At 41.4% G+C, this 25048-nt stretch overlaps 3 protein-coding genes across 3 annotated transcripts; 2 read left to right on the top strand and 1 right to left on the bottom strand.

Annotated features, from left to right (window-relative positions):
* The first annotated feature begins 88 nt into the window (after window positions 1-88).
* Window positions 89-4822, top strand: zbtb3 (zinc finger and BTB domain containing 3). The gene is made up of 3 exons (XM_083915023.1): window positions 89-123; window positions 1465-2270; window positions 2415-4822. Exons 2-3 carry the CDS (start codon window positions 1468-1470, stop codon window positions 3418-3420), a joined length of 1809 nt encoding a protein of 602 aa, XP_083771149.1. The 5' UTR covers window positions 89-123; window positions 1465-1467; the 3' UTR covers window positions 3421-4822.
* A 174-nt stretch (window positions 4823-4996) lies between these two features.
* On the bottom strand, window positions 4997-7956 carry rnaseh2c (ribonuclease H2, subunit C). The gene is made up of 5 exons (XM_083914767.1): window positions 7886-7956; window positions 6950-7103; window positions 6184-6296; window positions 5979-6098; window positions 4997-5180 (listed from the first exon to the last, which is right to left on the bottom strand). Exons 2-5 carry the CDS (start codon window positions 7101-7103, stop codon window positions 5157-5159), a joined length of 411 nt encoding a protein of 136 aa, XP_083770893.1. The 5' UTR covers window positions 7886-7956; the 3' UTR covers window positions 4997-5156.
* A 1960-nt stretch (window positions 7957-9916) lies between these two features.
* On the top strand, window positions 9917-15620 carry LOC310947862 (seipin-like). The gene is made up of 11 exons (XM_083914834.1): window positions 9917-10049; window positions 10851-10931; window positions 11022-11280; window positions 11385-11463; window positions 11845-11988; window positions 12092-12127; window positions 13149-13283; window positions 13369-13466; window positions 13911-14040; window positions 14155-14230; window positions 14318-15620. The coding sequence occupies exons 3-11, from the start codon at window positions 11027-11029 to the stop codon at window positions 14404-14406; spliced, it is 1041 nt and encodes a 346-aa protein (XP_083770960.1). The 5' UTR covers window positions 9917-10049; window positions 10851-10931; window positions 11022-11026; the 3' UTR covers window positions 14407-15620.
* Window positions 15621-25048: the final 9428 nt, after the last annotated feature.

The following is a 25048-nucleotide window of genomic DNA, read 5'->3' as shown; positions in this document are numbered from 1 at the left end:
AGACAAGATGTTACTGCGCATGCGTCACAAACCAACGTCACACTTTTCTGTGGTGTCCCGGCCTTCTTCCATTAGCTCTGGTTTTGTCCTGGAAGAAAACATCCCTGAGGACAGCTGCTACAGGTAAGAACATTTTAATCATATCCACGAAAAATATGAGATATTGCAACTCTGAATGAATTCTGGCAATTTTACAAGTAACTCACACGTCATGCCGATGTCTCCAAACAAACAAACACCGGTTACTGGAGCTCCAGGTCCTGAATTATGCACTGAGGCTGCGCTAAATGGGCTAATGCTAACTAATGTTGTCTTCTTTGTGACACAAATTAAGACCAAACGGCCGTTGACTGACTACTTACGGCGGGTCACCATGGAAACGTTAGACACGTTAACGGACGACTGAACTGTCAATTAACGGCGTTTAAATGTTAATTTTATAACTTGTATCCTTAAATCTTTGTTTCTTTCCAGTTGTTATAGAGATTATAGATTTGTTTTTTAATTCTGAATGAAGCTATATTTTGGATACTAAAATACATCAGTACGTTTAAATTGTAAATTTAAATTTAAACTGTAATTTGATGAAAATATGACAAATAAATTGTTTATTGTAAGATACTTGTTAAGTAAAGTTGTTTTTTAAAAAATGGTTGAGCTTGAAAATACAATAATAATAATTAAGAAATACAAATAAAATGAATGTATGACAGGGGAAGCTGTTAACTAGCAATGAATTATGCAGAAGGTGTTATATTATATAGTGTATATATTCAATAAGTGTATACAACTCCCCCTCTTCTTTTCAGATATGTCAAAAAGAAAAAATGAAAAAAAAGTTTATTATTTTCTGTATGTTTGTTTTGATAACCAGCTGTTTTTTTCAGTATTTCTGTGACTCCTTAACAGAAAAGGGATGGCGTTTGTGGAAGCTTTTATTGGTCAATATTAGTGTAAAAGCACAGGAATGTCATAAATCCACAGAGTACGGTTCACACGTAACTATGGTAAAAGTTGGACAAAATTTTACAAATAAATAAAAAAGCCACAAATGTCACGTTGCTCACAAACTCACAGGAGGCGATCCACAAATATGCAAACCTGTTTCACAGTTAGAAATGGGTCCGTAAATGCGTAAATATGACTACGTATTTTCAGAGTAAGTTTTATTTATTTGCAACTGAACAAATACACATTTGTGGATAGTCAAATACCTGTCAATCTAACATTGCCTGTGCTTTTACAGATAATATTGTCCAATAAAAGTTTCCATAGGCGATGGATTAACAACAAACTATTATTATATATTACTACTATTATTATAAATTATAACGTGTTGTCTATTCTATCCAAGTGTGCAAGACACAGTTTTAAAGTGCTCCCAAGGCTGGCTGTCCGTCAACATCACAAACAAATGTGCAAATTGCCTCTTTACGCCCTGACATTTTGATCTCCGTTGCTCAGGTGATGGAGTTCCCCCAGCACTCCCAGCAGCTGCTGACAGCTCTGCGGTCCCAGCGCCAGCGGGGCTTCCTCTGTGACTGCACCGTCTTGGTGGGCTCATCCCGTTTCCTGGCTCACAGGGCGGTTTTGGCCTCCTGCTCACCTTTCTTCCACATGTTCTACTCAGACTCTCCGGGGCTCAATGGTGGAAATTCGACCAGCACCTCCGTCACACTCGACAGCGACATTGTCACGGCTGCTGCATTTGGACTGCTCTTGGACTTTGTCTATGAAGGCGTGTTGCAGCTGGGCGAGTCTCCGCCACTGGAGGACATATTGGCGGCTGCGAGCTTTCTGCACATGAACGAGGTGGTGAGAGTCTGCAAGAGACGCCTGCAGAGACGAGGGCCTCTGGCTGAGGCCGACAGCACTCGCTCTGAAGAGAGCACTGGAGCGAGAAGGGCACTAGAGACGAGGAGGGAGGGTGACGGTGGAGCTGAGCCGGTGGTGGCCATGGCAGGAGATCACTTGGATACAGTTGCTGTGGCAACGCCCTTCTCATCAGTATCTATAATGGCAGAGGGGGGTCAGTTGGAGTCTGTGAAGTCTGAGCAGAGGACTGGTGGGGGGTCATCAGAAGCACGAGTTCAGACTCCTCTGAGCCCCGACCTTGCTGATACCACGCAGCCAGGCATGGAAGGCACTCCTCTGCCCCCAGGCGGAGAGCTAGTGCAGGGTCTCATCAAAGGCAGGTCTGCCCCTTCCTCGGGAGGTCATGGAGAGGGGTCGGCCCTCTGCAGCCCTTGCAGCACCACGGAGACATACAGGTGCGGGTCTTGTTGTGAATTTCTAGACTGTTTTAACAAATAATAAAGGGTGTTGGTCCGTGTACTGACGGATATTCTTATGATTTGTTGATAGTAAAATTTAAAAAAAAGCTGTTTACAGTATATCTTCCTTTCTTTCACCAGCCACAGCAGTAACCAGCAGCCCTCCTCGTCTTCTTCCTCCCTGGTGCCAGTGAGCCAGGCCAGCGGTCGGTCAGTGGTTGCTTATTCCCAGTCAGGATCATCAAGCCTTTCCCCGAGCCCCCAAAGGAAACCCTCAGAAGCTCAGCACAGAGGCACACCGGGCAGAGGACAACAGATGGTTATGTTTATGCAACCATCAGCGCTAACCTCACACAACCCAACACACTCGCCGCCACATCGTGCCCTCCCCCAGATTCGAATCCAGAGTGCTTTGTCGCTCTACACTGCTCCTCAGACTCAAACCCTCAAACGTCCTGAGGGGAATATGGGAGCTTCACCCGGCACTAGAAATGAAAGATCTCACCCCCTTACGGGCAGAGCGAGGACTGAGGACAATGATGGAGAGAGTTTGAAAGTCAAAGTGGAAGCCATTGTTATATCTGACGAAGAGCTAGAGGAGGAGAAAGTGGAAAGCAGAGAGAGAGAACCAGTGATGGAAGTAGACGACGAGTATGACGAAGAAGAGGAGCTGCACAGCCCTCCGTTTCTCTCCTCCCACCCGCAGGGCCTATTACAAATGACCTCCCATTCAAATGACTTCTCCTTCCCCCTCTCTCCCTCCTCTTCCTCCTCCGGTGCCGGCCCCTCCCAGGACACTTCGTCCTTCGCTCTCATTCCTCCGTCCACAGCTCAGCAGCAATTAGACCCGCCCGCGTACTTCCAGGACTTCCAGGACTCTATGGGGAACTTTGTGGAGGACGTCCCCACGTGCGGAGTCTGTGGAAAGACTTTCTCATGTACGTACACACTGAGGCGCCACGCCATCGTGCACACACGCGAGCGTCCTTACGAGTGTCGCTACTGCTACCGGAGCTACACACAGTCGGGCGACCTGTACAGACATATACGCAAAGCTCACGACCACACGCTGCCGGCCAAACGCAGCAAGGCAGACTTGGAGACCTCACTGCCACCACAACCACCACAGCCACCACCTCTTAGCTAACACACACACACACACACACACCTAAACTTTGACCTAATATTCTAAGTTTAATTCTACATTTGAAATCGAGCAGAAGTGAAACTAATGATTGTTTTAATTTTCAATGAAAATGTTGGTTATTTTTTTAATCGATTGTCTGGTAGATAAAATGTCAAAAAAATTGTCACAAAAGCCCAAAGTGTAATCTTCAGTTTTATCCAAATATTGTATTGATATTTTTATATGTGCACCCAGCAGACACCCAGGCTTTCTATACTACTGAGAACATTTGATCCCTGTAAACACCAACGATGTGGCAGTTATATCATCTCACTAACGCGCTTTATGCTCAAGTATGACCAAACACTCATCTGATTTGATGCTATTGTTCTACTCATTTTTTTTTAACTTAAGAGGCATTTTTCAATTTAGGTTTGTAATTTTTAATTTTTAATATTTATGCATTTGTATGAGTATGAAAATTATCTGAATTATTCTCATCGTAAGAAAATTCAGGAGATGTTCAAATATGTTTCAGAGTCGTGTAACATCCTACATTTAATATTTGCCATAGACCTTTTTAACAGAACTCCATTGCTAGGCAACAGCCTTGGTCCTTGTTAACTTCCTGTCAGCTGATGTCATTCACAGTCACTGCAACAGGAAATAAACTTGGACACATTCAGAATGTTTATGTCTACATGTTTGAGCAGGTCCATTTTAACTCAAAACACTAATACAGGAAACGCTGTTTTTTCAACAATAACATGGATTTGAATTTGTACGACTGTGCCAGTAATATATAAGCATTTTACTGTCTAGTGTTTTCTTTATCAGAACACACACTTCCAAAATTATATGATAGTGCCATTTTATAACTTGTAATACAATCTGAAGTCACTTCATGAACAGCAGATAAACTAAAACAAAAATCAACTGTGCCAAAATGGCCGTTATGTTTGCCTTCTTCACCCCCTTAGCTCCTTTATCAATAAGAAATCTTTGTTTAGGACGGTTCCTAAATGAGGCAACTGAGCCAGAAATATCAAAGTGGCAGCCAAACTCCGTTCAGAGATTATATTTATTCTAAATGCAGATTCTCTTAGCTCTGTGGCTGCCGTGTCCTACACCATATTTCAGACTTTAGTTCTCCATCTGGGTCAATTAAAACTCGTTAGAAGAGGAAAACAGGTGTAACTGTTTAGCTTATCAACCAACATGTAGAGTAGCAGTGGAAGGGAGTGAGGAGAGGAGAGGAGTGATTTTTTGAGGATGTTTGCTTTTCTTATTGCCTGTGAAGTTTCCCTCTGTAGTGTTTCTCCTGTAATATGACACAGTATACAGAGTACACTTTGACACTGTGTTACATGTTTTGGAAATAGTTTCTGTAAGTACTGATGAAAATATGACGGGTTTTACCAAACAAACCCACGAGACACTCAGAAGAGACAGGTGAGTCAGTGGTCATTTCGATGGTTTCATGGTAGCAAGTCCTGAATGTGACCTTGTGAATAAACACTGTTTAGTAGGAATAATATGCACATGTTTCAGTGAATCACATAATCACAAAGGGCTTTTATTTCACTACAAAAGAACATTTACAAAAATATAAACACCATGTCTGTTACTCATTATTCTGCAAAAGTGGCATTTCTTTCACAGACTGTGGCCAGTAACCAGCAAACTGTACATTTCCTTCCTTACACACTGGTGGTGACATCAAGCTGCCACCTCTGAGCAGGAGGTTTCCTCTCTCTTCAGTCTTCTACTGGTCCGTGGATCTGTGAGGAGACAAATATTCATCTTCAAATCTGTCTGTGTGTCCTTGTAATTCCAACCTTACGATATTCTGATAAAATATTGTTGCCGATGTAGCTGTTTGACAATTTCAACAGAGGACGGAGCCACACAACATTGTTCCAACAGCAAAACTGCAAACCCAGAAATCCATTTTTAATTAGACAATACTGTGGCTATGATTGGTCATTCAGATTATTATCATGTGAACCCAGATATGATTGAAAGACACACGCTGAATCAAATTTTTAGAAGCCTGGTAAATAAATTCCGATGTCATGTTTAGTGCCACAAACAGGTGTTTTGATTAAAATTATCGTTAGTAAATCGATCTACTGGACAAAGCTTTGATTATCCCCTCACAACAGAAAACATTGCTGGGTACCAAACTTTGATAATTTAAGACACAGACCGAATCGCTTCCATAGTGTTGCCTTGTCATTAAATACCTGAAGAGTAAGTCTCATCGGCGTCAGTAAGTCAATAAGCATGCAGCATGCTTATACCAAGATCTAGTAATGTTGGTGATTGGCTGTCTACGTTACAAGTGTCAGAGGAATTCAGGGATAATGTTGCGAACAGAGACTAGATTTGTGTTTTGTACTTTGAGATGCTTGAAATCATTAAAATGAAAGATAAGTGCCGTTATTTTGTAAAATCATCCAGAAATCAGTACCGAAGTCAAGGCATCGGTATCACGCATCATCACAACTTTAAATTACTGGGTGACACAGGTTAGTCTGTTCTTCGAGTGTCGTCAGCTACAAGACAAAAGAACTCACCGCTTCAGCCAGCTCGGGCCAATCCATCGCCGTCATGATTGTATCGTCAGAGTTCGGAGGTGTTTCCAGGTTCCAGTAGGTCAGTTTGTCAAACACAGAGGAAACCCTCACTGTCCTATCCTGGACACACACAATTTACCATCATGAAGACATAGCAATAAAATCCAATGAGATAGTTTTTGTGACATGAAAGAGGAATGTTTACCTCCTGGTCAGAGCCGGACTTGTTGATCTCTTTTAGCACCAGGCCGGAGTAGCCCTGTGGACAATTCAGCTCCTGCCCCCTCAACGCACGCCCTCTGAATGACACCGTCTTCTCTGTCATGAGAAAAATGCATAAACGGTTGTTGTAAGAGACGCCTTTCTCCCCCATACACTAAATATTACTGTGGGATAAAACATGAGACGCACCTTTTTAAATCTGGATTATACATTTGGCTTGGTTGGCTGTTTTTATTTATTTATTTAATAAGAAGAGATTAACTCCTTCTCTAATCATGATCATGGTGCAACAGCCATCCTGACCGGGGATCTTTCTGTACTAAAACACCAAGATCTTGGTCAGGTCAATCAGCTGGATACCAGTCCCTGTTTACGTTAGACACAAGTGCAACATATTGGGACCAGTTGTTACAGGATAAAGCAGCAGAAAATGGCTCAAAACCAGCGGAAGTTTGGCATGTTTACATTATCCTTGCATGACTGTACAATAGGGCTGCATAATTAATCGCAATTTTATCAAAATTGCAATATGGACTAGTGCAATACCCATAACACAAGGGGGTGCATTATTTGTTAAATGTAAAAAATGTGTCAAAATACCATTCTGAGTTAAGTACGATGAAAAAAACGAATCTTTGTTGGGTATAGATCCTCGCAGATTCTCCTTGATATCCCCCGTTGTTTCCTATGAACGCGATCTGGACCAATAACGATAAGCTCCAGTGTACTAGTAGGGAGGGTGAGTGTACCTAGTTTGGCATCTTTGGTGGTGGCAGTGAAGTATTGTGAGACCTGGGCCGGCCCGTCGTGTTCGATCTCACAGGGCAGGAGGTGGACAGGGACTCGCTGTGCTTGGCTCACAGATGACACATGAACACGGGTGACACTGGTGTTACAGGACATCTTTCAAACAGAAAACATTAGACAAAAATAATTAATTACACTCTCTTTGATATTTTATTCAAACGTATCATTTAGAGATCGAGGTTCTCTCTGAAGAAACTGCTTGTTCTGACAGACACAGGTATAACTGTGTCTGTTAATGTGATCTTACCAGTGGTGTAATGTAACAAAGCACATTTACTCAAGTGCTAGTAAAACTTTAAGGTACTTGTACTTGAATATTTAAATTGTGTGCACCTTTATACTTATTATACTCCACTACTTATATTTGACAGCTTTAGTTACATACACATATCAACTAATGAATCATATTATTACAGGTTAAGCTTCCCAGCAGTATATAATATAGTTAAAATTAGCTGCACCTTTACCAGCTACAGCATTAAAGTGATGAACACATCATAATCCAGCTATATATAATATATATTATTCTGAAATGGGCCTTTCTGCATAATAAGTTCTTTTACAAGTTTTTACCGAAATAATAATAATAATTCTGCAAAATATCTCCACTTCTTTCACCACTGGATTATACTAACTGTAATTAAAGCACAGGTGGTTTGTTCATATGTTTAATTAATTATATATTTTCTTGCGCCTCCTCTGACGAGTTATTAATAAAAACAATGATTTCGTTCTTTAATGGTTTGTTATGATGAAGTTTGGTTTTTCTTTAAATAAACAGCCTCTTTTAATGATGTCGTCGTCCTTTCTCAGCTGCACAACAAACCTGTTGATAGATTACTTATCTATTTATTTGACAAACGTAACTGTAGCTTTACCTTTCAGCAGTTTTCCGGAGGTTTCTGTGAAATTAATGTAGAATTGGACTTTTTCCGGTACGCGCCAGTCGCCGCCTGTGATTGGACGACAGCGTCTTCTTCTACGCTCAAATATATTTTGGCGGTTTTTTTCTGCTCCACCGGAGGATGTCCCCCCCTTCAGGTGACACCTTATTATTATTATTATTATTATTATTATTATTATTATTTTAAATATATTTTACTTTTTCAACCTGTCTTTTGTTTAATTTATTCTTTATTTTTCTCATTCCTGTACTTAGAGATACTTTATTTTGTGTACTTTTAAAAAAGTGTAATAAAATAAAATAATTGGACCCAAAACATTTGTATCTGCACTTAGACTTCTCTTTATTGAGCCCTTTGGGATGGCTCCTGCAAGGAAATTTGATTCCCATCAGCTTTCAAAACATTTATGTAGAAAATAAGGAGGTATACAAAATACAGTATAAGATAAATAATAAACTCTTAGCTAAGTAAATATAGAAAGTAAAACAATAAACTCTTAAAGTAAATAAAGTAGAGATAAGAATACAAGTAAAATAAAACTCACAGTAAATTAAATCGGATAAGTTAAGTTTAGAGAAACGTATAAGATCAAATATATGACTGTATATTGCAGAAATTAGCAGTAAGATTAATTCCAGTGTCCTCCTCTCTGCCACCGTCACCAGAGGGTCCAGTTTCATGCCGACCACAGAACCGGCCCGTCTGATCTCTTTATCCAGTCAGAGATGTCCCTCTTGGATCTGCTGCCCTCCAGCACAACACAGTTTAGAAGAGGACGCTGGTGACCACAGACATTCATCCCTTCATTCTCTAAGTCAGTTATCATGCAAGGTCAGATATTACTCCACTTTCCTTCTCATATGTACGATTTCTTTTTAAGTGTTTTAAGTCACAGGTTCTTGTACAATAGCGACGTGGATTTTTAAGACATTAACAATTGGGGATTTTATCTCTTGGCAATTTAGCGTTAAGTCTCTAAATGCAATGCAGGATACGTGTAAAGATCCAGATGTTTTCTGTGATGCCACCTCTTAAATTAGTTTTACTTTGCTAACAGAACATTGTAAGACCGAGTTCTATCCATCTCATCTCATCTCATCTCATCTCATCTCATCTTCATCCGCTTATCCGGGGTCAGGTCGCGGGGGCAGTAGCTTTAGCAGGGGGCCCCAAACTTCCCTTTCCCGGGCCACATTAACCAGCTCTAACTGGGGGATCCCGAGGCGTTCCCAGGCCAGTGTGGAGATATAATCTCTCCACCTAGTCCTGGGTCTTCCCCGAGGCCTCCTCCCAGCTGGACGTGCCTGGAACACCTCCCTAGGGAGGCGCCCAGGGGACATCCTTACTAGATGATCCTGAACCACCTCAACTGGCTCCTTTCAATGCAAAGGAGCAGCGGCTCTACTCGGAGTTCCTCACTGATAGCTGAACTTCTCACCCTATCTCTAAGGGAGACTCCAGCCAATGAGGTACCGTTACAAACATCAACATTTTTGGCATTTGGTGAGATATTGAACAGAATAAACCCATTACCAGCTCTGGAAGGGGAAAAACAGACGCAAAAACAAGAAAATAAAGAATTCGGTATAAAACATAAGCATAGAAAGTATTAAATACATTTGTATTACTTAAAACATAAAATTATGGACATTTATAACCTATTATAAAACAAAAGTATGGACTGGAATGAATAAACTCAAAATATAAGCTGCCAAGGAAATCAAGTTATTATGCAACATTGTCACAGAAGGCACCATCAATAATAGTTTAACAGTTTCCAAAACAAAATAATGAGCAGATATTAGCAGTCTTAGTATATTCTTCCTGAGAGTTCGTTATGATATGACGCCATTAGCCCTGATTTTCTTTTATGTCACTCTTACGTCACACCCTAACTTAAATACAGACAATAAAAGGGAGCTTTAGTGGCATAAAGTATTAATAGTTCTGGTATTCTCAGCTCTGTGTTCCAGTTGGCAGCAGCAGCGCTCTTCACGAGGGATGAGCTAAACCCTGAACACTGGCAGCTTTTTAGCAGCTACAGTTTCTCACAGTCAGTGTCGAGCTGTGGACAAAGAATTCAGGGAAAGGAGAAGTGATTTCCTAACAGCTCACAGTTGGTCAACAGAAACCAGAGGTGAGAATTTTTTGTTGTTTATAACAAGGCATGACTATGTATTGTTGATTGTTGCTGCAGGCATGTTGATGTTAAATAAACCGAATAACGGTTTAATTTGGCTAAAAAAGTAAATAACTGTGTAACTTCTAATAAAGGCCTAACCAGAGACAGGGGTTGCAAATTAGTTTAGACTAGAAACCTGTATGCATGGCATGTATTTTATATGAAACAATGTACAGTGTATGTGTCCCTGCTCAATACACTTCAAACTAACTAACTAACTAATTAACTAATTACACTTTAAATAAACTTTACATGTGTGCTTTTTGTGGGTGTGTGTTTATTATTGAGAGCCCTTTCGGACCTGTTCTTATGCATATGGTGTTTTGTTGTGTTGCTTTTATTCACTGCTGTATTGCAGATTGTAGGACTCTTCAAATAATAATAAAAATAAAATCATAAGATCAAAAGAAGTTCCTCTGGGTCGAAGCAGAAATCAGCAAGTACTCGAGTAAATGTACTTTCCACCCCTGAACTTTAGCTTTAGCGTATATGTACACGTAAAACACCGTACAGTTGCTTCTTCTATCATGTAATAGAGTCAGAGTGGAAGTTGACTTGTGACACAGTTTGTTTGAGTCATCTGATGTGAAAGGCCTCCGCTTGTGACTGAAACTGCACTCAGTGGTTTCACAGCTCTCAGTGATGATCAAAATGGTGCTTGTGTCTCAGGCTTCATGACGTCATAACATCACCAACCACATTTTCATGCCTTGAAACAGACACAGATTATTCTTTCTCTCTTTTTCTTTTTTTCAGGGAAATGTTGACAAGAACCAGATAACTTTTGAACGACCCTCAAGACTTTTCAACGACAGAGACTGCTGCCAAACTAAGCCAGTAAGATGCTTTTAATTACGTGCAACATGCTTGTAACCGGTCGGTGCTCATCCCTGTGTTCTGTTCACTTCATTGTTTGTTGATGTTTAGATTTCATGGATCGCCAAAGTCATTTGCGTCCAGGAGGTGATGGAGAAACGTCGGCCCTCAGCCCTGGTCAGGTGCTGCTGGGTCTCCAGGATAATGTGGCAGTGTTGATGTCACGGGTCCGTCAGAGAGTTATACAGGGCTTTTTTCTGCTCTCTGTCATCTTCCTACTCCTCTGGATCGCTTCATTTTTATACGGCAGCTTCTACTACTCCTACATGCCCAAGCCGGCTTTTTCCTCACCCGTGCACTATTACTACAGGTGTGTATGCGAAGCCCAGGTAAAATCAGACTGTAGTTTCAGTGTGTTGATTTCCCACTTTCTTGCTTTTACTCTCACTCAGTCACTCACATTTTTGTCTGCAGGACAGACTGTGAATCTCCTGCTTCTTTTCTGTGCTCTTACCCAGTGGCAAACATCTCCCTGATGAGGAACAGGAAACACGTATGTATCCAATCCAACTTTATTTGTTAAGCACTTTAAAACAACCAATGTCCACCAAAGTGCTGTACAGAAGAATAAATAAGACACCAACAATAAAAGTTATTACAGCTCACATGAGGCACAACAATTACATATAAATACAACAATAAATTAGAAGACATAAAACATACCCACGCAATAAACACAGTCAAGATAAGAAAATTAAACTCAAGTAAGTAAAGTCAACAGACAGAGAAGAGGTCTGTTTAATGTGCAGAGGCAGATCGTTCCATTGTTTTTTCATATGTATGTATGAATGTGTGAATGCAGCTCTAGCTAGATCTGTCTATCTATCTCTCTCCACTCTCCCAGCAGTGTAATCGTTTTTAAATGTATACTCAGGTGCTGACTTTCGGCCAGTCCTATCGGATGTCTCTGCAGCTGGAGATGCCTGATTCTCTGACCAATCAGGAGCTGGGAATGTTCATGATCAAGACAACCTGTTTCTCTCGGGATGGAGGGCAAGTAGCCTCCTCTTCTCGCTCGGTGAGTTGTTGATGTGTTCAGCTCCCGCGCAGTCAAATAGTGCTGCATTACTAATCCTGCAAACTCCAATGATTCACTGTTGCACTGCTGTGTGTTTTCTTAGGCAAGACAACTGCTGTCCGCCTCCAGCTCTCGCTTTGTGAGTACAGCGCTGCTGAAGCACAATAACCTTTTAATCACACGGCCTGGTCAGAGCCAGATTAGGGCTGCTAATGCTTGCTGCAGAGCTCCACTGTAACACAAGGTGATCTCAGTGCTCAGACCATCGACATGGCAGGGCGAACATGTGGAGTAATGACTGATACAGCACATGGAGGGAGTAAAGATCTTCCAGTGACTTTTGATGTGTAAGGGAGGTCATCATCAACTTAAAGGTCCCGTATTGTGCTCTTTTTCAGGTTCATACTGGTATTATAGGTTTCTACTATGTTTGCATGCTTTAATGTTCAAAAAACACATAATTTGTCTCATACTGTGTGTCTGAATATACCTGTATTCACCCTCTGTCTGAAGCGCCCCAGTTTAGCACCTGTCTATTTAAGACCATCTCCCAAAAACTTTAAAATCACTTGTGTGCATTTCTCTGTAGATTGAGCGTTTCTATACTTTGACAGTATTTATAAAGCGTTATAAATAGATAAGACATGGAAGTCTTACTTCTCTTTTCACTAAACACTGAGTGATCAGAAAAAAAATGCATATTGTAATGGAATGAGTACAACAGTCTTTTTAAGGCTGTGTTTTGTGATGTTTTTTCACATTTAATAATAAAACATCTTGAATATTATTACATACTAATCAGCCTCAATCAACACCTTTCAGTCAAATCCACGGCCACAAAATACAGCCTCAAAACTAGATCTGAGTCAACACATAAAAAATCGCAGAGCTATTGAACTGCTCTTCATACCACCAAACTCCACTGAGATCAGCTTTTGTTAGTATTCATTGAACTGAGCACACAACCCAATCATTGAGTTATACAGGAGGTAAAGCTTTTGCATTCATGACAACATCAATCACCCTTTCCTTAACATTCATCATGGCTTCATTGAAAACATCTCCTGGGGATATGACATCATACATGTGAGGAAAGAGCAGATCAAAGTATGTGGTGGAGTGTGTATGTCTGCGTGACCGTGTTGTCCTGCTGTGGTCAGAGCATGCTGCGATACCGCTCAGACCTGCTGAGGTACGTGGGAACGTTGCTGTTCCTCCCGGCCTTTCTGACTGGAGTGGCTGAGCAGAAACAAGTGCTGGAGGTGGAGCTCTTCTCAGACTACACGGACAACTCTGTGAGTCGTGCACTCCTTTGTGAATGTGTTGCACAGCAAACGGGTATTTTGTTGAAGTCTAACAGGTTTGTCTTCATGTGCACAGTACGTCCCCTCGGTCACGGCCGTCATAGAGATCCTGTCCAGCAAGGTTCAGATCTACTCATCTCAACTCAACATTCATGCTCACTTCACTGGTATAAGGTAAAAATAGTGTATGTACACCATGCTGTAAGATAGATCTGACAGTAAATGATGTCTTTATTCTTTAAAGGTTCAGTACAATGCTCATTTTTAGGGTTTCTATTAGAACATGTTTACATGCTTAAATGTTGAAAAAAACAGGGCAACTGCCAATGACTCCAAAACCAACATAAGACCGTCCTACTGGTCGTGTCTAGATGGTAACCCAAGATTTGCAAAAGTCTCACGAGATGATTAAAGTTAGGCCTTAACCTCCAATGGTTAAGGTTAGGTCAGGAAGCAAGTCCTGCAAGAGTTTTTTGCAACATGTTCAGAGGGTTTCTGGAGGGATTCGTTGAAAAAAGCCTCCTGGCATAGAAGTAGTAGGAGTCAGACTGAGAGAGTGGGGTAACAGCTCCTTTTTTTTTGCATCGCATCAAAACTACTGTCATTTTTCAATGTCAGATACTTGCTGTACAACTTCCCTCTGCTGTCAGCCGTGGTGGGTGTGTCCAGTAACTTCGTCTTCCTCAGTCTGCTCTTCGTTCTCAACTACGTGAGACTGCTGTTGAGAGTAGATTGGGGACCGGAGCAGGTGAGCCCCATCACTGCAGAGCTGTGGTGTAAGAGAGTGTGAAATATTACCAGATTCCTCTTAGGTGTAAGACTCAACAAGCTCCGACTGCTCGTTTTTCCTCCTTGTTTACAGCTCAGAGCAGATGGACCGCTGTCAGACACAAACATCAACAACAACCAACAAGAGGATGGAAAAGATACTGCTGCAGGTAACACAGGCACAGAGACTTTCCACGTTATTTGAGTAATTTGCATCAGTCACTTCATTTTGACTAAAAGAAGAAATTCCCTGACAGGCACTGCCGAGCTGATGGGTCCCCTCCAGATGACCCCTGGAAACCTGAGCCAGGAGAGGCCTGGAGAGGGGGACAGTGTGGAGCCATAACAAGATGTAAAGATGATGATTTAAGACAGATATGTGGTTTAAATGACTCACACACACCTCTGAGCCGCAATCTTTAAGTTGTATATCTTTATGCTCTCACACTTGTACTTATATAGTGCCTTTCTAATCTTCTGACTACTCAAGGCGCTTTCACACTACTTGTCACATTCACCCATTCACACAGAAATTCGCACTGATGGCAGTGGACATCTGCATCTAATCTATCCATTCACACCACATGTACACACCCTTGTGGGAAAAAATTCGGGGTTCAGTGTCTGAGGAGCTGGGGACGATCTTCTCTACCAGTGAGCCACAGCACCACTGAACCACATCATATAAGGCTTATAAACAAAACAAAAAAACCTGTAAGCCATCAAGACAGGTTTTTTTGTTGATCAACTATTAACAGCGAAATCCCGAAGGGTCGCTAACAGCCAGACGTGGCTAACACTGAGTAGTTCGGGGCGGAGCGCTGAACCATTCAAAACAGCTATTTTTAACCACTAATTTTGCTCAAAATAGCACCAAACCTCTGCAGTAGCATCTTAAGATAACAGCATAGTCCTTTTCATGGAGGAAAGTATTGAACTGAACTCCAGTGCATTCAGTAATCGGCTTGTTTGGGCTGCCTCTCAATATGGATGTAGCCGGCTGCTAAGGCTTGTAGCATCTTTTTTAATAAACTCCAGGTTCGCTAACTACGTTGTTGGTGTTTCGTTTTATGTGTAGGGACTGTAATAATGCTACTACATAGGTTTGGTGCTATTTTGAGGCAGTATTAGTGGTTAAAAAAGCCATATTGGATGGTTTAGCGCACTCCCCCGAGCTAATCAGTGTTAGCGTCTCTCTGGAATTTCTCTGTCAATCGGTTTCAATGGAAAAAAACTGTCTTGATGGCTTATATTATGTATATTCAGTAAGTTCCATTTTCGCCGGAGTTACACTTTAATGTCATTTCCCTAAAATGTATGGGATTGACTCACCTGAACCTTTATACAAATCTCTCATTGCTTTATATTTCATTGCACTCCATAGCTGTGATTGTGTGTTTATTCTGAAGTAAATAAGCACAAGAATAAATATGTAAGGTAACCATGAAATAATTCAATAATTTTCATGAATTATTCTTTTATTCTTTCTTTTAGCTATGAAATTCTGAAAGATTGTTTCTTCTGTAGTTTATAACTATTATGCTGGCTGAAGAAATGATACTTTAAAATGCTTAAAACCTGCTTGTACTTGATCAAAATGTAAGATTATGATTAAAGCGTGTGAGGCAACTTGTGCATTTCTTTCGTCTATGTAAAAAATTTAAATTGAGTAAGTTTACTTTTAAACATAGTTTGGCTGCAATCCATTCTAAAACATAATACACTTTACTGACATCGTAGACGTACAACAGAATTAAGTTTGGTAACTTTTAGTGCAATTAAGCAGCACAACAATGTGTTTAAGAATGTGTTAAACTGTTGCAATAGACCCTTTTTTAGAAAAATGTTTATCAGACTTTTTGTTAAATCTTTTGTGATTATTGACCCTCAAAGCTCACACTTACGTTTGGACGGAGGACATTTTACTCTATTTCCACTAATTCCTGGATCTCCTCCTGTGCTGTTGCCTGGATAAAGCTTTGGAAACTTAATGACGTCAGTGCATGCAAAACATGGCCCCGGCAGGCAGAATGAGAGCGGGATGTAAGTCACTGACAGGCAGAGGGCTTTCTGGCAGGTGGAAGACACAGGTATGGTAAGGTAAGTTGTGATCGTTTGTAGTTTTATATGTCCATTTGTGGAAGAAGAAAGCTTAGAAATGTTGAGGAGGCTGTGTTAGACTGCTGTTAAGACTTAAATTAATTTGTGCATCTCTTGTAAACATTTCCCTGTTTTCTACAAGCACGTGTGTCGGGCTCAGTAGATCCACCACTGGACTTGAGGATGGACATGATGACAGACGATAACCACGTGGAGGGGATCAAGATGGAGACAGAGAACAAGCAGACTATGGACTTTTCTGCCAGACTATCAGATGAGACGCATCAACACCTGACAATAAGTGAAGGGCCTTCCAGCAGCTGCAGGAGGGTCAGACTGAGATCCAGACCCAGACTGCAGTCCACTAAAAGTTTCCCCCCTTACAGTCAGTGTATAGGTGGACTTGGAGAGGACGGGGAACAGGACAACGAGCTCAATTCAGAATCAAGCAACTTGATGAGAGAAGATAAGACTGAGGTCATTCAATGTGCGGAAAGAAAGGACATTGACTCGAACACAAGGCAGGCAAGGGATGAAGTGAAGACAAAATGGAGGATGAGGAGGAAGGAGAGGTTAGGGGGGAGCTTTGAAGTTGATACAGAAGGCTGGGAGAGGGCGAGGTGGAGCGGGAAAAGAAGGGTAGAAGAGACTGGAGGAGAGAGGGAGCGTGAGGATGAGGAAAGAGAAGGAGGCACAAACAGCCAGTGGAAACACTGGCGAAGTCGAGACCCCAGCTTTGAGGAAGAAAAAAAAGAACAAGAGGAAGAAGAGAGGGAGAGATCTTTGGTTTTGGCAGCAGAGGGAGAGAACGAGGGCAGCAGGGAGACCCCAGAAACTGAGGGAATGAGAGAGGACTCCACAACACATCAGTGGTCCTCACATCCAATCCTCTCTAGGCTTTTGCACTGCTCCTCCTCTACCTCCACCTCCTCCTGCTCCTCCGTCAGCCTCTCCTCAGCAGAGAGCGATGAGGTCTTCAGCGAAGGAGAGGATGTTGGCTCAAAGAGGAGGGCGTTCAGGAAGGTGAGAATGATCAGATGCTGATTTAAACTACATTTTTCATTTGTGGCATTTGCTATCCAAGCCGGTGCATCTAGCTGCTCGTGGTAGAGGATTACTAAAACTATATTTCTCAACTGTTCTTTGCACCTGTGGTCCTAGTGATTTGCATGGGCTTTGAAAGAGGACTTTGACAGGGTCAGATTTGAATGTTGTTTGCATGTCTGGCAGCTGCTGCTGCAGATATGAGTAGAGGGGAGCACAGGAGGAGGACTACGGAGAAAACTTTCTCTGTGCAGTCTGCATTTTGCATTGTCGGACAAGAGTGTTATACAAGTATGAGAAATAAGCATCTTCTGAACATCTCTGTGACAAAAATAGCATCTTTTAGGAGTTAAATTGGAAGGATTAAGTTTTAAATATCTATATTTTTTCTTCAAATTACAAATTGTCATTTTGTAACAGTGTCACTACTGAGCATGCTCAGGTCAACTTTAGCTTCCCTTGTTTGTGGCAGCTGTTTTGTTTATATACAAAACAGACCATAACTGTCAAGATATGCGCTTTGTTAACACCAAATGTGCTGACTCTGTTTGGGTCAAGGTGCTATATAAATAATGTGAAAGTATTAAAACGCTCAATCCACAGAAAAATTCTTAAACGAGCCGTCTGGACTTCTGTACGGTTGTGATGTCACAACTCTACTATATATAAGTAGAAAGTGGCGCTACAGTCATTACCGGCTGCAATGACGATGCAGAGACATCAAGAGCGCAGATGCTAAAACCCCCTGAACAGACTGGGTCTTTTCGGGAGGGGGGCTCAAAGACAGGTGCTAAAACTGAGCGTTTCAGACAGAGGGTGAATACAGGTGTATTCAGACCTGACATGTAAACATTTTCTAGTAGAAACCTGAGAGTATGAACCTACCTAATACTGGATAATGTGCCCCAACGATTGTCTTTAAATCCGAGGGTTGTTAGGCCTCAATGATACACTGTGAACCTTAGCTTGTCCATAGACCTGTTTTACTGCAGACATTAACACGTCACAAGAGGAAAAGCACAGGTGTAAATAATAAAATCAATGATGGTTGTATCCCTTTTAGCTGCGGTTTCAGGGTCATACAATATCTATGGGGCTGGTGTTGTGAATGCCGGCTCACTGTCACGACCTCCCTGGGACGCTTTAACATAAGAGTAACAGTAACACCTGTACTTTACCAACAGTCAAAAGGTCTGTTGTGAAAAAGGCCTCTTAAGGACTGATAAATGGGAATGTGTTTTAACAGAATAACCCAGCCATCACTCAACATAAGGAGGTAATTGACCTATAATAGGTCAGCACAGTGGCTGAGCATGGTCAACGCACAGCAACAAGGTCCTGGTTCAAACCTGCTTCCTGGCCTGAGCCTTTGGATGCATATAGTAATTCAGGTTTAGGTGAATCCTTTACTCTGTATGTTTTACACTTGTTGACTTGTCACGGCTGTAATCGGCCTCTTTAAAAACAAACAATGCCTGCTGGGCTAGGCTCCACACCCTGTCAGCGGCCTTGTATGGAGCCATTAACATAATTTGCTCTTCTTTTGTGCCTCAGAGCCGCTCCTGGAAAACCTACCTGACCATGATGCACTGGTCGCTGCGGCGGCAGAGCTCCTGGGTCCAGCTGGCTGGACATCAAGGCATGTTCATCCAAAACAAAAAGACACAGAAACTATGATTGAGTCTGCACGTGAATATGAGAGGATGAACTACATGCACTTATGCTGCGTGTCTCTCTACACTAGGCATACTGGATAGAGCTCACATGCATACATAAAAAACAGTCCTTGTTTTTAGTTCATTCAGTGTGTTTTTGAACACCATTTACCAAATCAAAACTCTCTTAGTAGGGGCTTGTCATCCCTTAGAGAACTAAAATATGGAATTCAGTTTTATTTATAGTGCCAAAACATAACAAAAGGTATCTCAGGACACTTTCCATAATAGGGAGGTTTTGATCACTATATGATTTACAACAAGTATTCATTTTAACGTATGGTGGACGGCCACCTGTCTTGACCAGTATAGGGGAAAGGGGGAGAGAGAGAGAGGGAGAGAGAGAGAGAGAGAGAGAGACCCACACAATAATTACACTGGAAATTATGATAATAATTTAAATATGACTAATAATAATCATGGCAGTGGATAGAATGAAAGGCTCCCAAAACACCTGTTTATTGTGGTTGCTTGCATCTCTGGGACTGTCCTGTCTGTCTTTGTCTTTCTCTGTTCATCTGTCCGTCTTTTCTCTCTTTCTCTCTTCTTTTCTTCCTCCCTAACCAGTCTTGGCGGTCCTCCACAGAGCTGGGTCAACGTCCCTGTCTGTTAAAGGGAAGGTTGTTGTTTCTGCCGTGTGCACAAGATTGCTGTTGCTACTCATGTGCTAATTGTTGGGTCTATGTGAATCATGAATAAGTCATAGAGTGTGGTTTTACCTACTCCATATGTAAGGTGTCCTGAGATAACTTTTGCAATAATAGCAGTCTTGATAATAGACGTAAACCACAGGACCACAAACTGGAAACCTGAGCACAAGAAAGCACGAGTACTGACAGTTCACACAAAAAAAACAACAGGTAAAATCTATTAAGCACACGTGGATAGCTAATAATGCTGCCCGTTGTTCCAGGTAACTTCCAGTTGAGTGAGGGAGGGGAGGTGTTGAAACTATACAGTGAGGTGGAGGCAAAGTGTCTGGACTGCCTGATGAGAGACCGGCTGAGACCTTTTGTCCCGCAGTACCACGGCTTGGTCACCAGGGGAGAGCACTGCTACATCCGCCTGGAGGACCTGCTGAGCGGCCTGAGGAAGCCCGTCATCATGGACTGCAAGATGGGAGTTAGGTGAGACAGCAGTTATGTCTTTCTGCCAGAGGTGACTGGACCAGTTTTACAGGCTTTACACCCTAACTGAAAAATTAGAAAATGTCTTGCAACAAGAAGACTGAAGCAGCTTTCTGGAACAAACTCCCCTCACAATTAAGACAATACCTTCTGTTAGTGGCCTGAATAAACAGCTTGAAACTTATGTTTTCTATGCTATTATTTGATATTATTTAGGATTCACATTTATTTTGTTGTTTTTTATATCTTCAAAGTGTCAACCTATAGGATTTATATTATTATTATTTAAATCTTTTTAGGATTTTATAATTGTATTGTTTTCATTTGTTTTTTGTTTTCTGTATAAATATTAGATTATTGACTGAGTATGTTTTAAAGTATGAGAGTTCGCTTCTCAGGACATACCAGGAGGAGGAACTGATCAAAGCCCGGACCAAGTCCACCCTGCGGGGTGACATGTACCAGAAGATGATGAAAAGAGACCCGTCCGCTCTGTCAGCAGAGGAGCACGCACAGAGAGGCGTGACCAAGTTTCGATACCTTCAGTGGAGGGATGCAACCAGTTCCACATCCACGCTGGGCTTCAGGATAGAGGGCATCATGGTAGGAGGAAAGGCCCCCAAAACACCTGTTTATCTGTTTAATCCATACAATCCACATCTGTGCTGTTGTGTTTCTTCTCTGTGAGTCAGATGGAGGACGGCAGTGTCCAGCGGGACTTCGGGAAGATTCTGAATTTAGCTCAGGTCACGGAGGCGTTACTCTACTTCACCAAGAGTCAGCTGGACATCCTGGTCAGTTCTGTCTGATAGTTACAGTACACTAGTCTTCCTTTAGAAAACATCTGCTAAATCCTAAATCATATCACCCATCATTGTCCATCATCTTCACCCGCTTGTCCCTAACGGGGTCGCGAGGGCTGGAGCCGATCACAGCTGACATCAGGCGTGAGGTGCGGTACACCCTGGACACGGTGCCAGTCAATCACGGGGCACATAGAGACGAACAGAGACAGACAACCTTTCACATTCACATTTACACCTACGGGCATTTTAGAGTAACCAATGAACCTAACACATGCATGTGTTTGGACTGTTGGAGGAAGCCGGAGAACCCGGAGAAAAACCTGCGCAAACACAGGGAGAACATGCAAACTTCACCAGGAACCCTCTTGCTATGAGACGACAGTGTAAATCAGATTATGATCAATGAAAAACAATCTAAACAAAAGGACCGAAAAATGATGACTGAACAAAAACAGACTCAAACACTTAAATGGGCTAGGCCTATTAGACATTTAATGTGTCTCCAGGTTGAACCATGTTCAGCTTCCAACATATAATCAGACAGGGATCACACCACACACTAATATGTTCCTCTCTGCAGAAGTGTGATTTATTAAAACAGTAGCGTACCTATGTTCCCCTGGCTCTAATGTTCCCTATGTATGTGACCGGGGAAAAAGAAAAGGGTCCAATGTTCCCTGCGTTTCACAGAAAGGATACTATGTTCCCCGGTCTGTTTATCCCCAATTAGTTGCAAATTCCCCGGTAAACAGGCCTATGTAGACCCTAACACTACCCCCTCACCCTGACCCTAACTGTAACCCCTAACCCTAACAAAATGCTAAATTAAATCAGATTAAATATCAAGACAAGTCTATGGCAATGACTAATCTATGAAATCACTTCTGGGTTCATGAGAAATTATTCTTACAAATTGATCAAAGTATAATAATAGAGACCGTGTTGTGACAAAATCACACCACCCGTAACACCATTTTTGGACCAAGTGTTGGAGCAATGGCTCCTCCCCTTCCTACCCCGCTACTTCTGGCACCCTTGTTCAGATCACACCCATCTTTGAACTCTGCCTCCATTTTTATCTGAACTACACACCTTCGAAGTTTCGTCACTGTATTTGGCTCGGTTGCAATGCTATCGCAGCGACAAAATATGTCCTCAGACATATAAATCCCTGTCAAAATATTTAAAACAGAACAGTAGGTGTCTCCAGGACCACGTTATGCCATGATGACACACGCACACACCGAATACCAGACAATACCAAAGTTAATATGATCCTGAACATGACATAGCCTATCAGGTGGTGATTTAATGCCTATTTTGGTAACCTTGTGGTTCATTTTTCATTTAAGGCCAATGGGAAAATGTTGAAATTATTTCCCAGGACAACACAAGATTGTCCATTTGACTTAATCTCTGATTTTGTTTTCCATGGCTGGGAAGGACACAACTCTGTAAAAGTACCTCAGCAGCCCACACAGGCAGTCTTTAAACATTTTTAATGAAGATTTACAAGCATTTATGAAAATTAAACTATGTTTAACTATCAAATAGATTAAAACAGGGAAAAAAATAACCTGGAAATTTTCAAAATAAAACTGAAAAAAGTGATCATTCCAGTGATTTTACTCCTGTCCTTCCCAAATCCTTGCTATTGTGACTCCCTGACATTTTTTGTCCACTATCCTCAGTTTATTGCATATATCTTGTACCCTGTGACGTGTGCACTAATACTAATCTGTGCTCTCAGAAATCGTACCACTCCAGACTCCTGGCACTGAGTGGTGCACTGAAGAACTCACTGTTTTTCCGAGCCCATGAGGTCGGTTTACACAGAGACGGCACCTCTCCTTAAACTCCGCTTCAAATATAATTAAATATTAATTAATATTAAATTAATTATTATCTGTATGTTTGACATGATCAGGTGATCGGCAGCTCGCTTCTCTTTGTCCACGACCACAGCAGCAAGGCCAGCGTGTGGATGATAGACTTTGGGAAGACGACCCCGGTGCCTGATGCGAGTGAGCTCCGACACAATGTCCCGTGGGCCGAGGGGAGCAGAGAGGACGGCTACCTCATTGGTTTGACCTCCCTCATCACTTCTCTGAGTGAGGCCATCAGTGTGGCCTCCTGGCAGCAAGAGAACAGCTGTGGAGGAGAAAAAAGAGTTGCATGAAGTACACGGAAATTCACGATCAGGTGGACAAAAAAAACTGCTGTAACACTTTGACTCTTTTGCAGAGGACGATTTGTTTGTGGGGAGTCTGTCCTCACGGGCTGAGGAAGAGGAACGAGCAAGTATAATTCAGCTAAAAATCCGTAGAAATGTGATCTGTGTGTCTTGCAATTGTACATCTGGCATGTACAATTCTTTTCTGTTCCCTTTTTTAATCATCAATAAAGGACCAAAAACAGATTTCCCTTGGGTTGGTTTGCGGAAACTCAGAGATCTTATGTTGCAACACAATACATGCTAAGGTTATTTGTTTACAGCCAAGCCAGCTCATAATGAATCATGCAAACAAGCTCTACCTGTTATAAGTATGTGTTAGAAAGACTAACCATACTCCCAATAAACCAAATACATTCTCAATATATTGATAAAATAGATGCTGTAATATTATCATTTGGGGTTTTATAACAGCTGGTATGTTCTGAGGCTGCATACAGTGTGAATGCCTGATGAAGAAAACTTTTACTATTTGATTATGCTTCCAGACAATGAATAAAGAAATAACTGGAGAGCTTCAGTTATCCTTACAAGAATATATAGTTTAATAACACGTCTGATCAGAGAAGCTCCTGGCACATGTACACGATCATGGACACCAACAAACTTTACGAGTCCCCAAAAGTGCACAACATTTTATAGTGTAACCCTTTCAAGGACCAAGGTCCTGTTATCTGTTATGACGCCCAGCAGAATAAAACAACCCCTTCTATCTCTCTTTGGTAATATCAGTCAGCTCTGTGCTTAAGCCCATGGAGATATCTGGAAAACCCTCACAGACAAAGTAATGTCTAAGAAACCCACTACAGTTACTGAACTGTGGAAGAGACCGAAGAAGAATGGACCAAGATTAAACCAGAGCAGTGTGAGAAACTAGTGATGTCCAGTGGGCGCAGATGTGCTGAAGTCATTCAAAGCAAAGGCCTCTACACTTCCTATTTGTTTTGTTTCTATAGCTCTATGAAAACATTGTTTAAATCTTCTCTTCTGACACAATGGTTACTGTTCTCTGATTTTGTTCACTGTTTTTTTCACAAAATAAAAGGATTAAGTGCCTGGGTTATTTAAAAAAGGTAGTACAGCAGTGATATAGCCACAGCGGATATTCAGTATATATCAAATCTAGAGCAATAATAAATAACAGTATTTCAGAATAAATCAAGTATTTATAATTTGTTCTCTAATTTTGATCTCTAGTGTATGTATATGCAGTTTATATCTTTTCTATTAACTTAGACAAATGAGAAAAGTACATTATTGCTGTTGTAGTAGTAGTAGTACTATAGTGTAGAGAATATAAAATTAGTGCAAACTACTGTCAAAACAGTCCCATCTCATTTCTATCATATCTTGTGATCTTCATCAGCAGATGAAATTTGCCCCTTTTGGCTTGTGTCTAAAATTTTGGGAGGGATTTGATCTTGACCTTGGAAACACTTTTTGATAACCACATGATCTTCATCCGACTAAAAGAAAGCACAGCCCTAGTTTCAGCGTGGATTATTGTGACAGATATGCCATCAACATGTCATGGAGACAATAGCGGGATTCATTTTTTATAAGAGAAGCACATTAGTGGGATCAACAGTGCTTCACAATTTCCCCTGAAAATATTGTCACTACACTCAAAAGTGACATTATATCTGCAACTCTGCATATATATATATATCTATATATAACATCTCTCCTTAATTGCATGTATAGGTCCTGTCTGTGCATGTGTGTATTTCGGGCCTGTGTGTGTGTAACATGATTAATAATAAGAGTGAAAAAATTAAATTTCCCCTTTGCGGGATAAATAAAGTACTTCTTCTTCTTCCTATATATAGATATATATACATGCAAAACTGTTCTACAACCGTTTGTGTCACATGATGTTTGTTTAAAAACTGCACATAAAGTTATGAAGAAAAAAAACAGTGAGTCCGTCCAGCAGGTGGCCTCGTGTTGTTGTTGAAAAAAG

This window comes from Echiichthys vipera, assembly GCF_963691815.1.
Source record: "Echiichthys vipera genome assembly, chromosome: 6".
Classification (NCBI taxonomy): domain Eukaryota; kingdom Metazoa; phylum Chordata; class Actinopteri; order Perciformes; family Trachinidae; genus Echiichthys; species Echiichthys vipera.
Note: the sequence above shows the minus strand (reverse complement) of the source record. Positions and strands in the feature narration are given on the sequence as shown.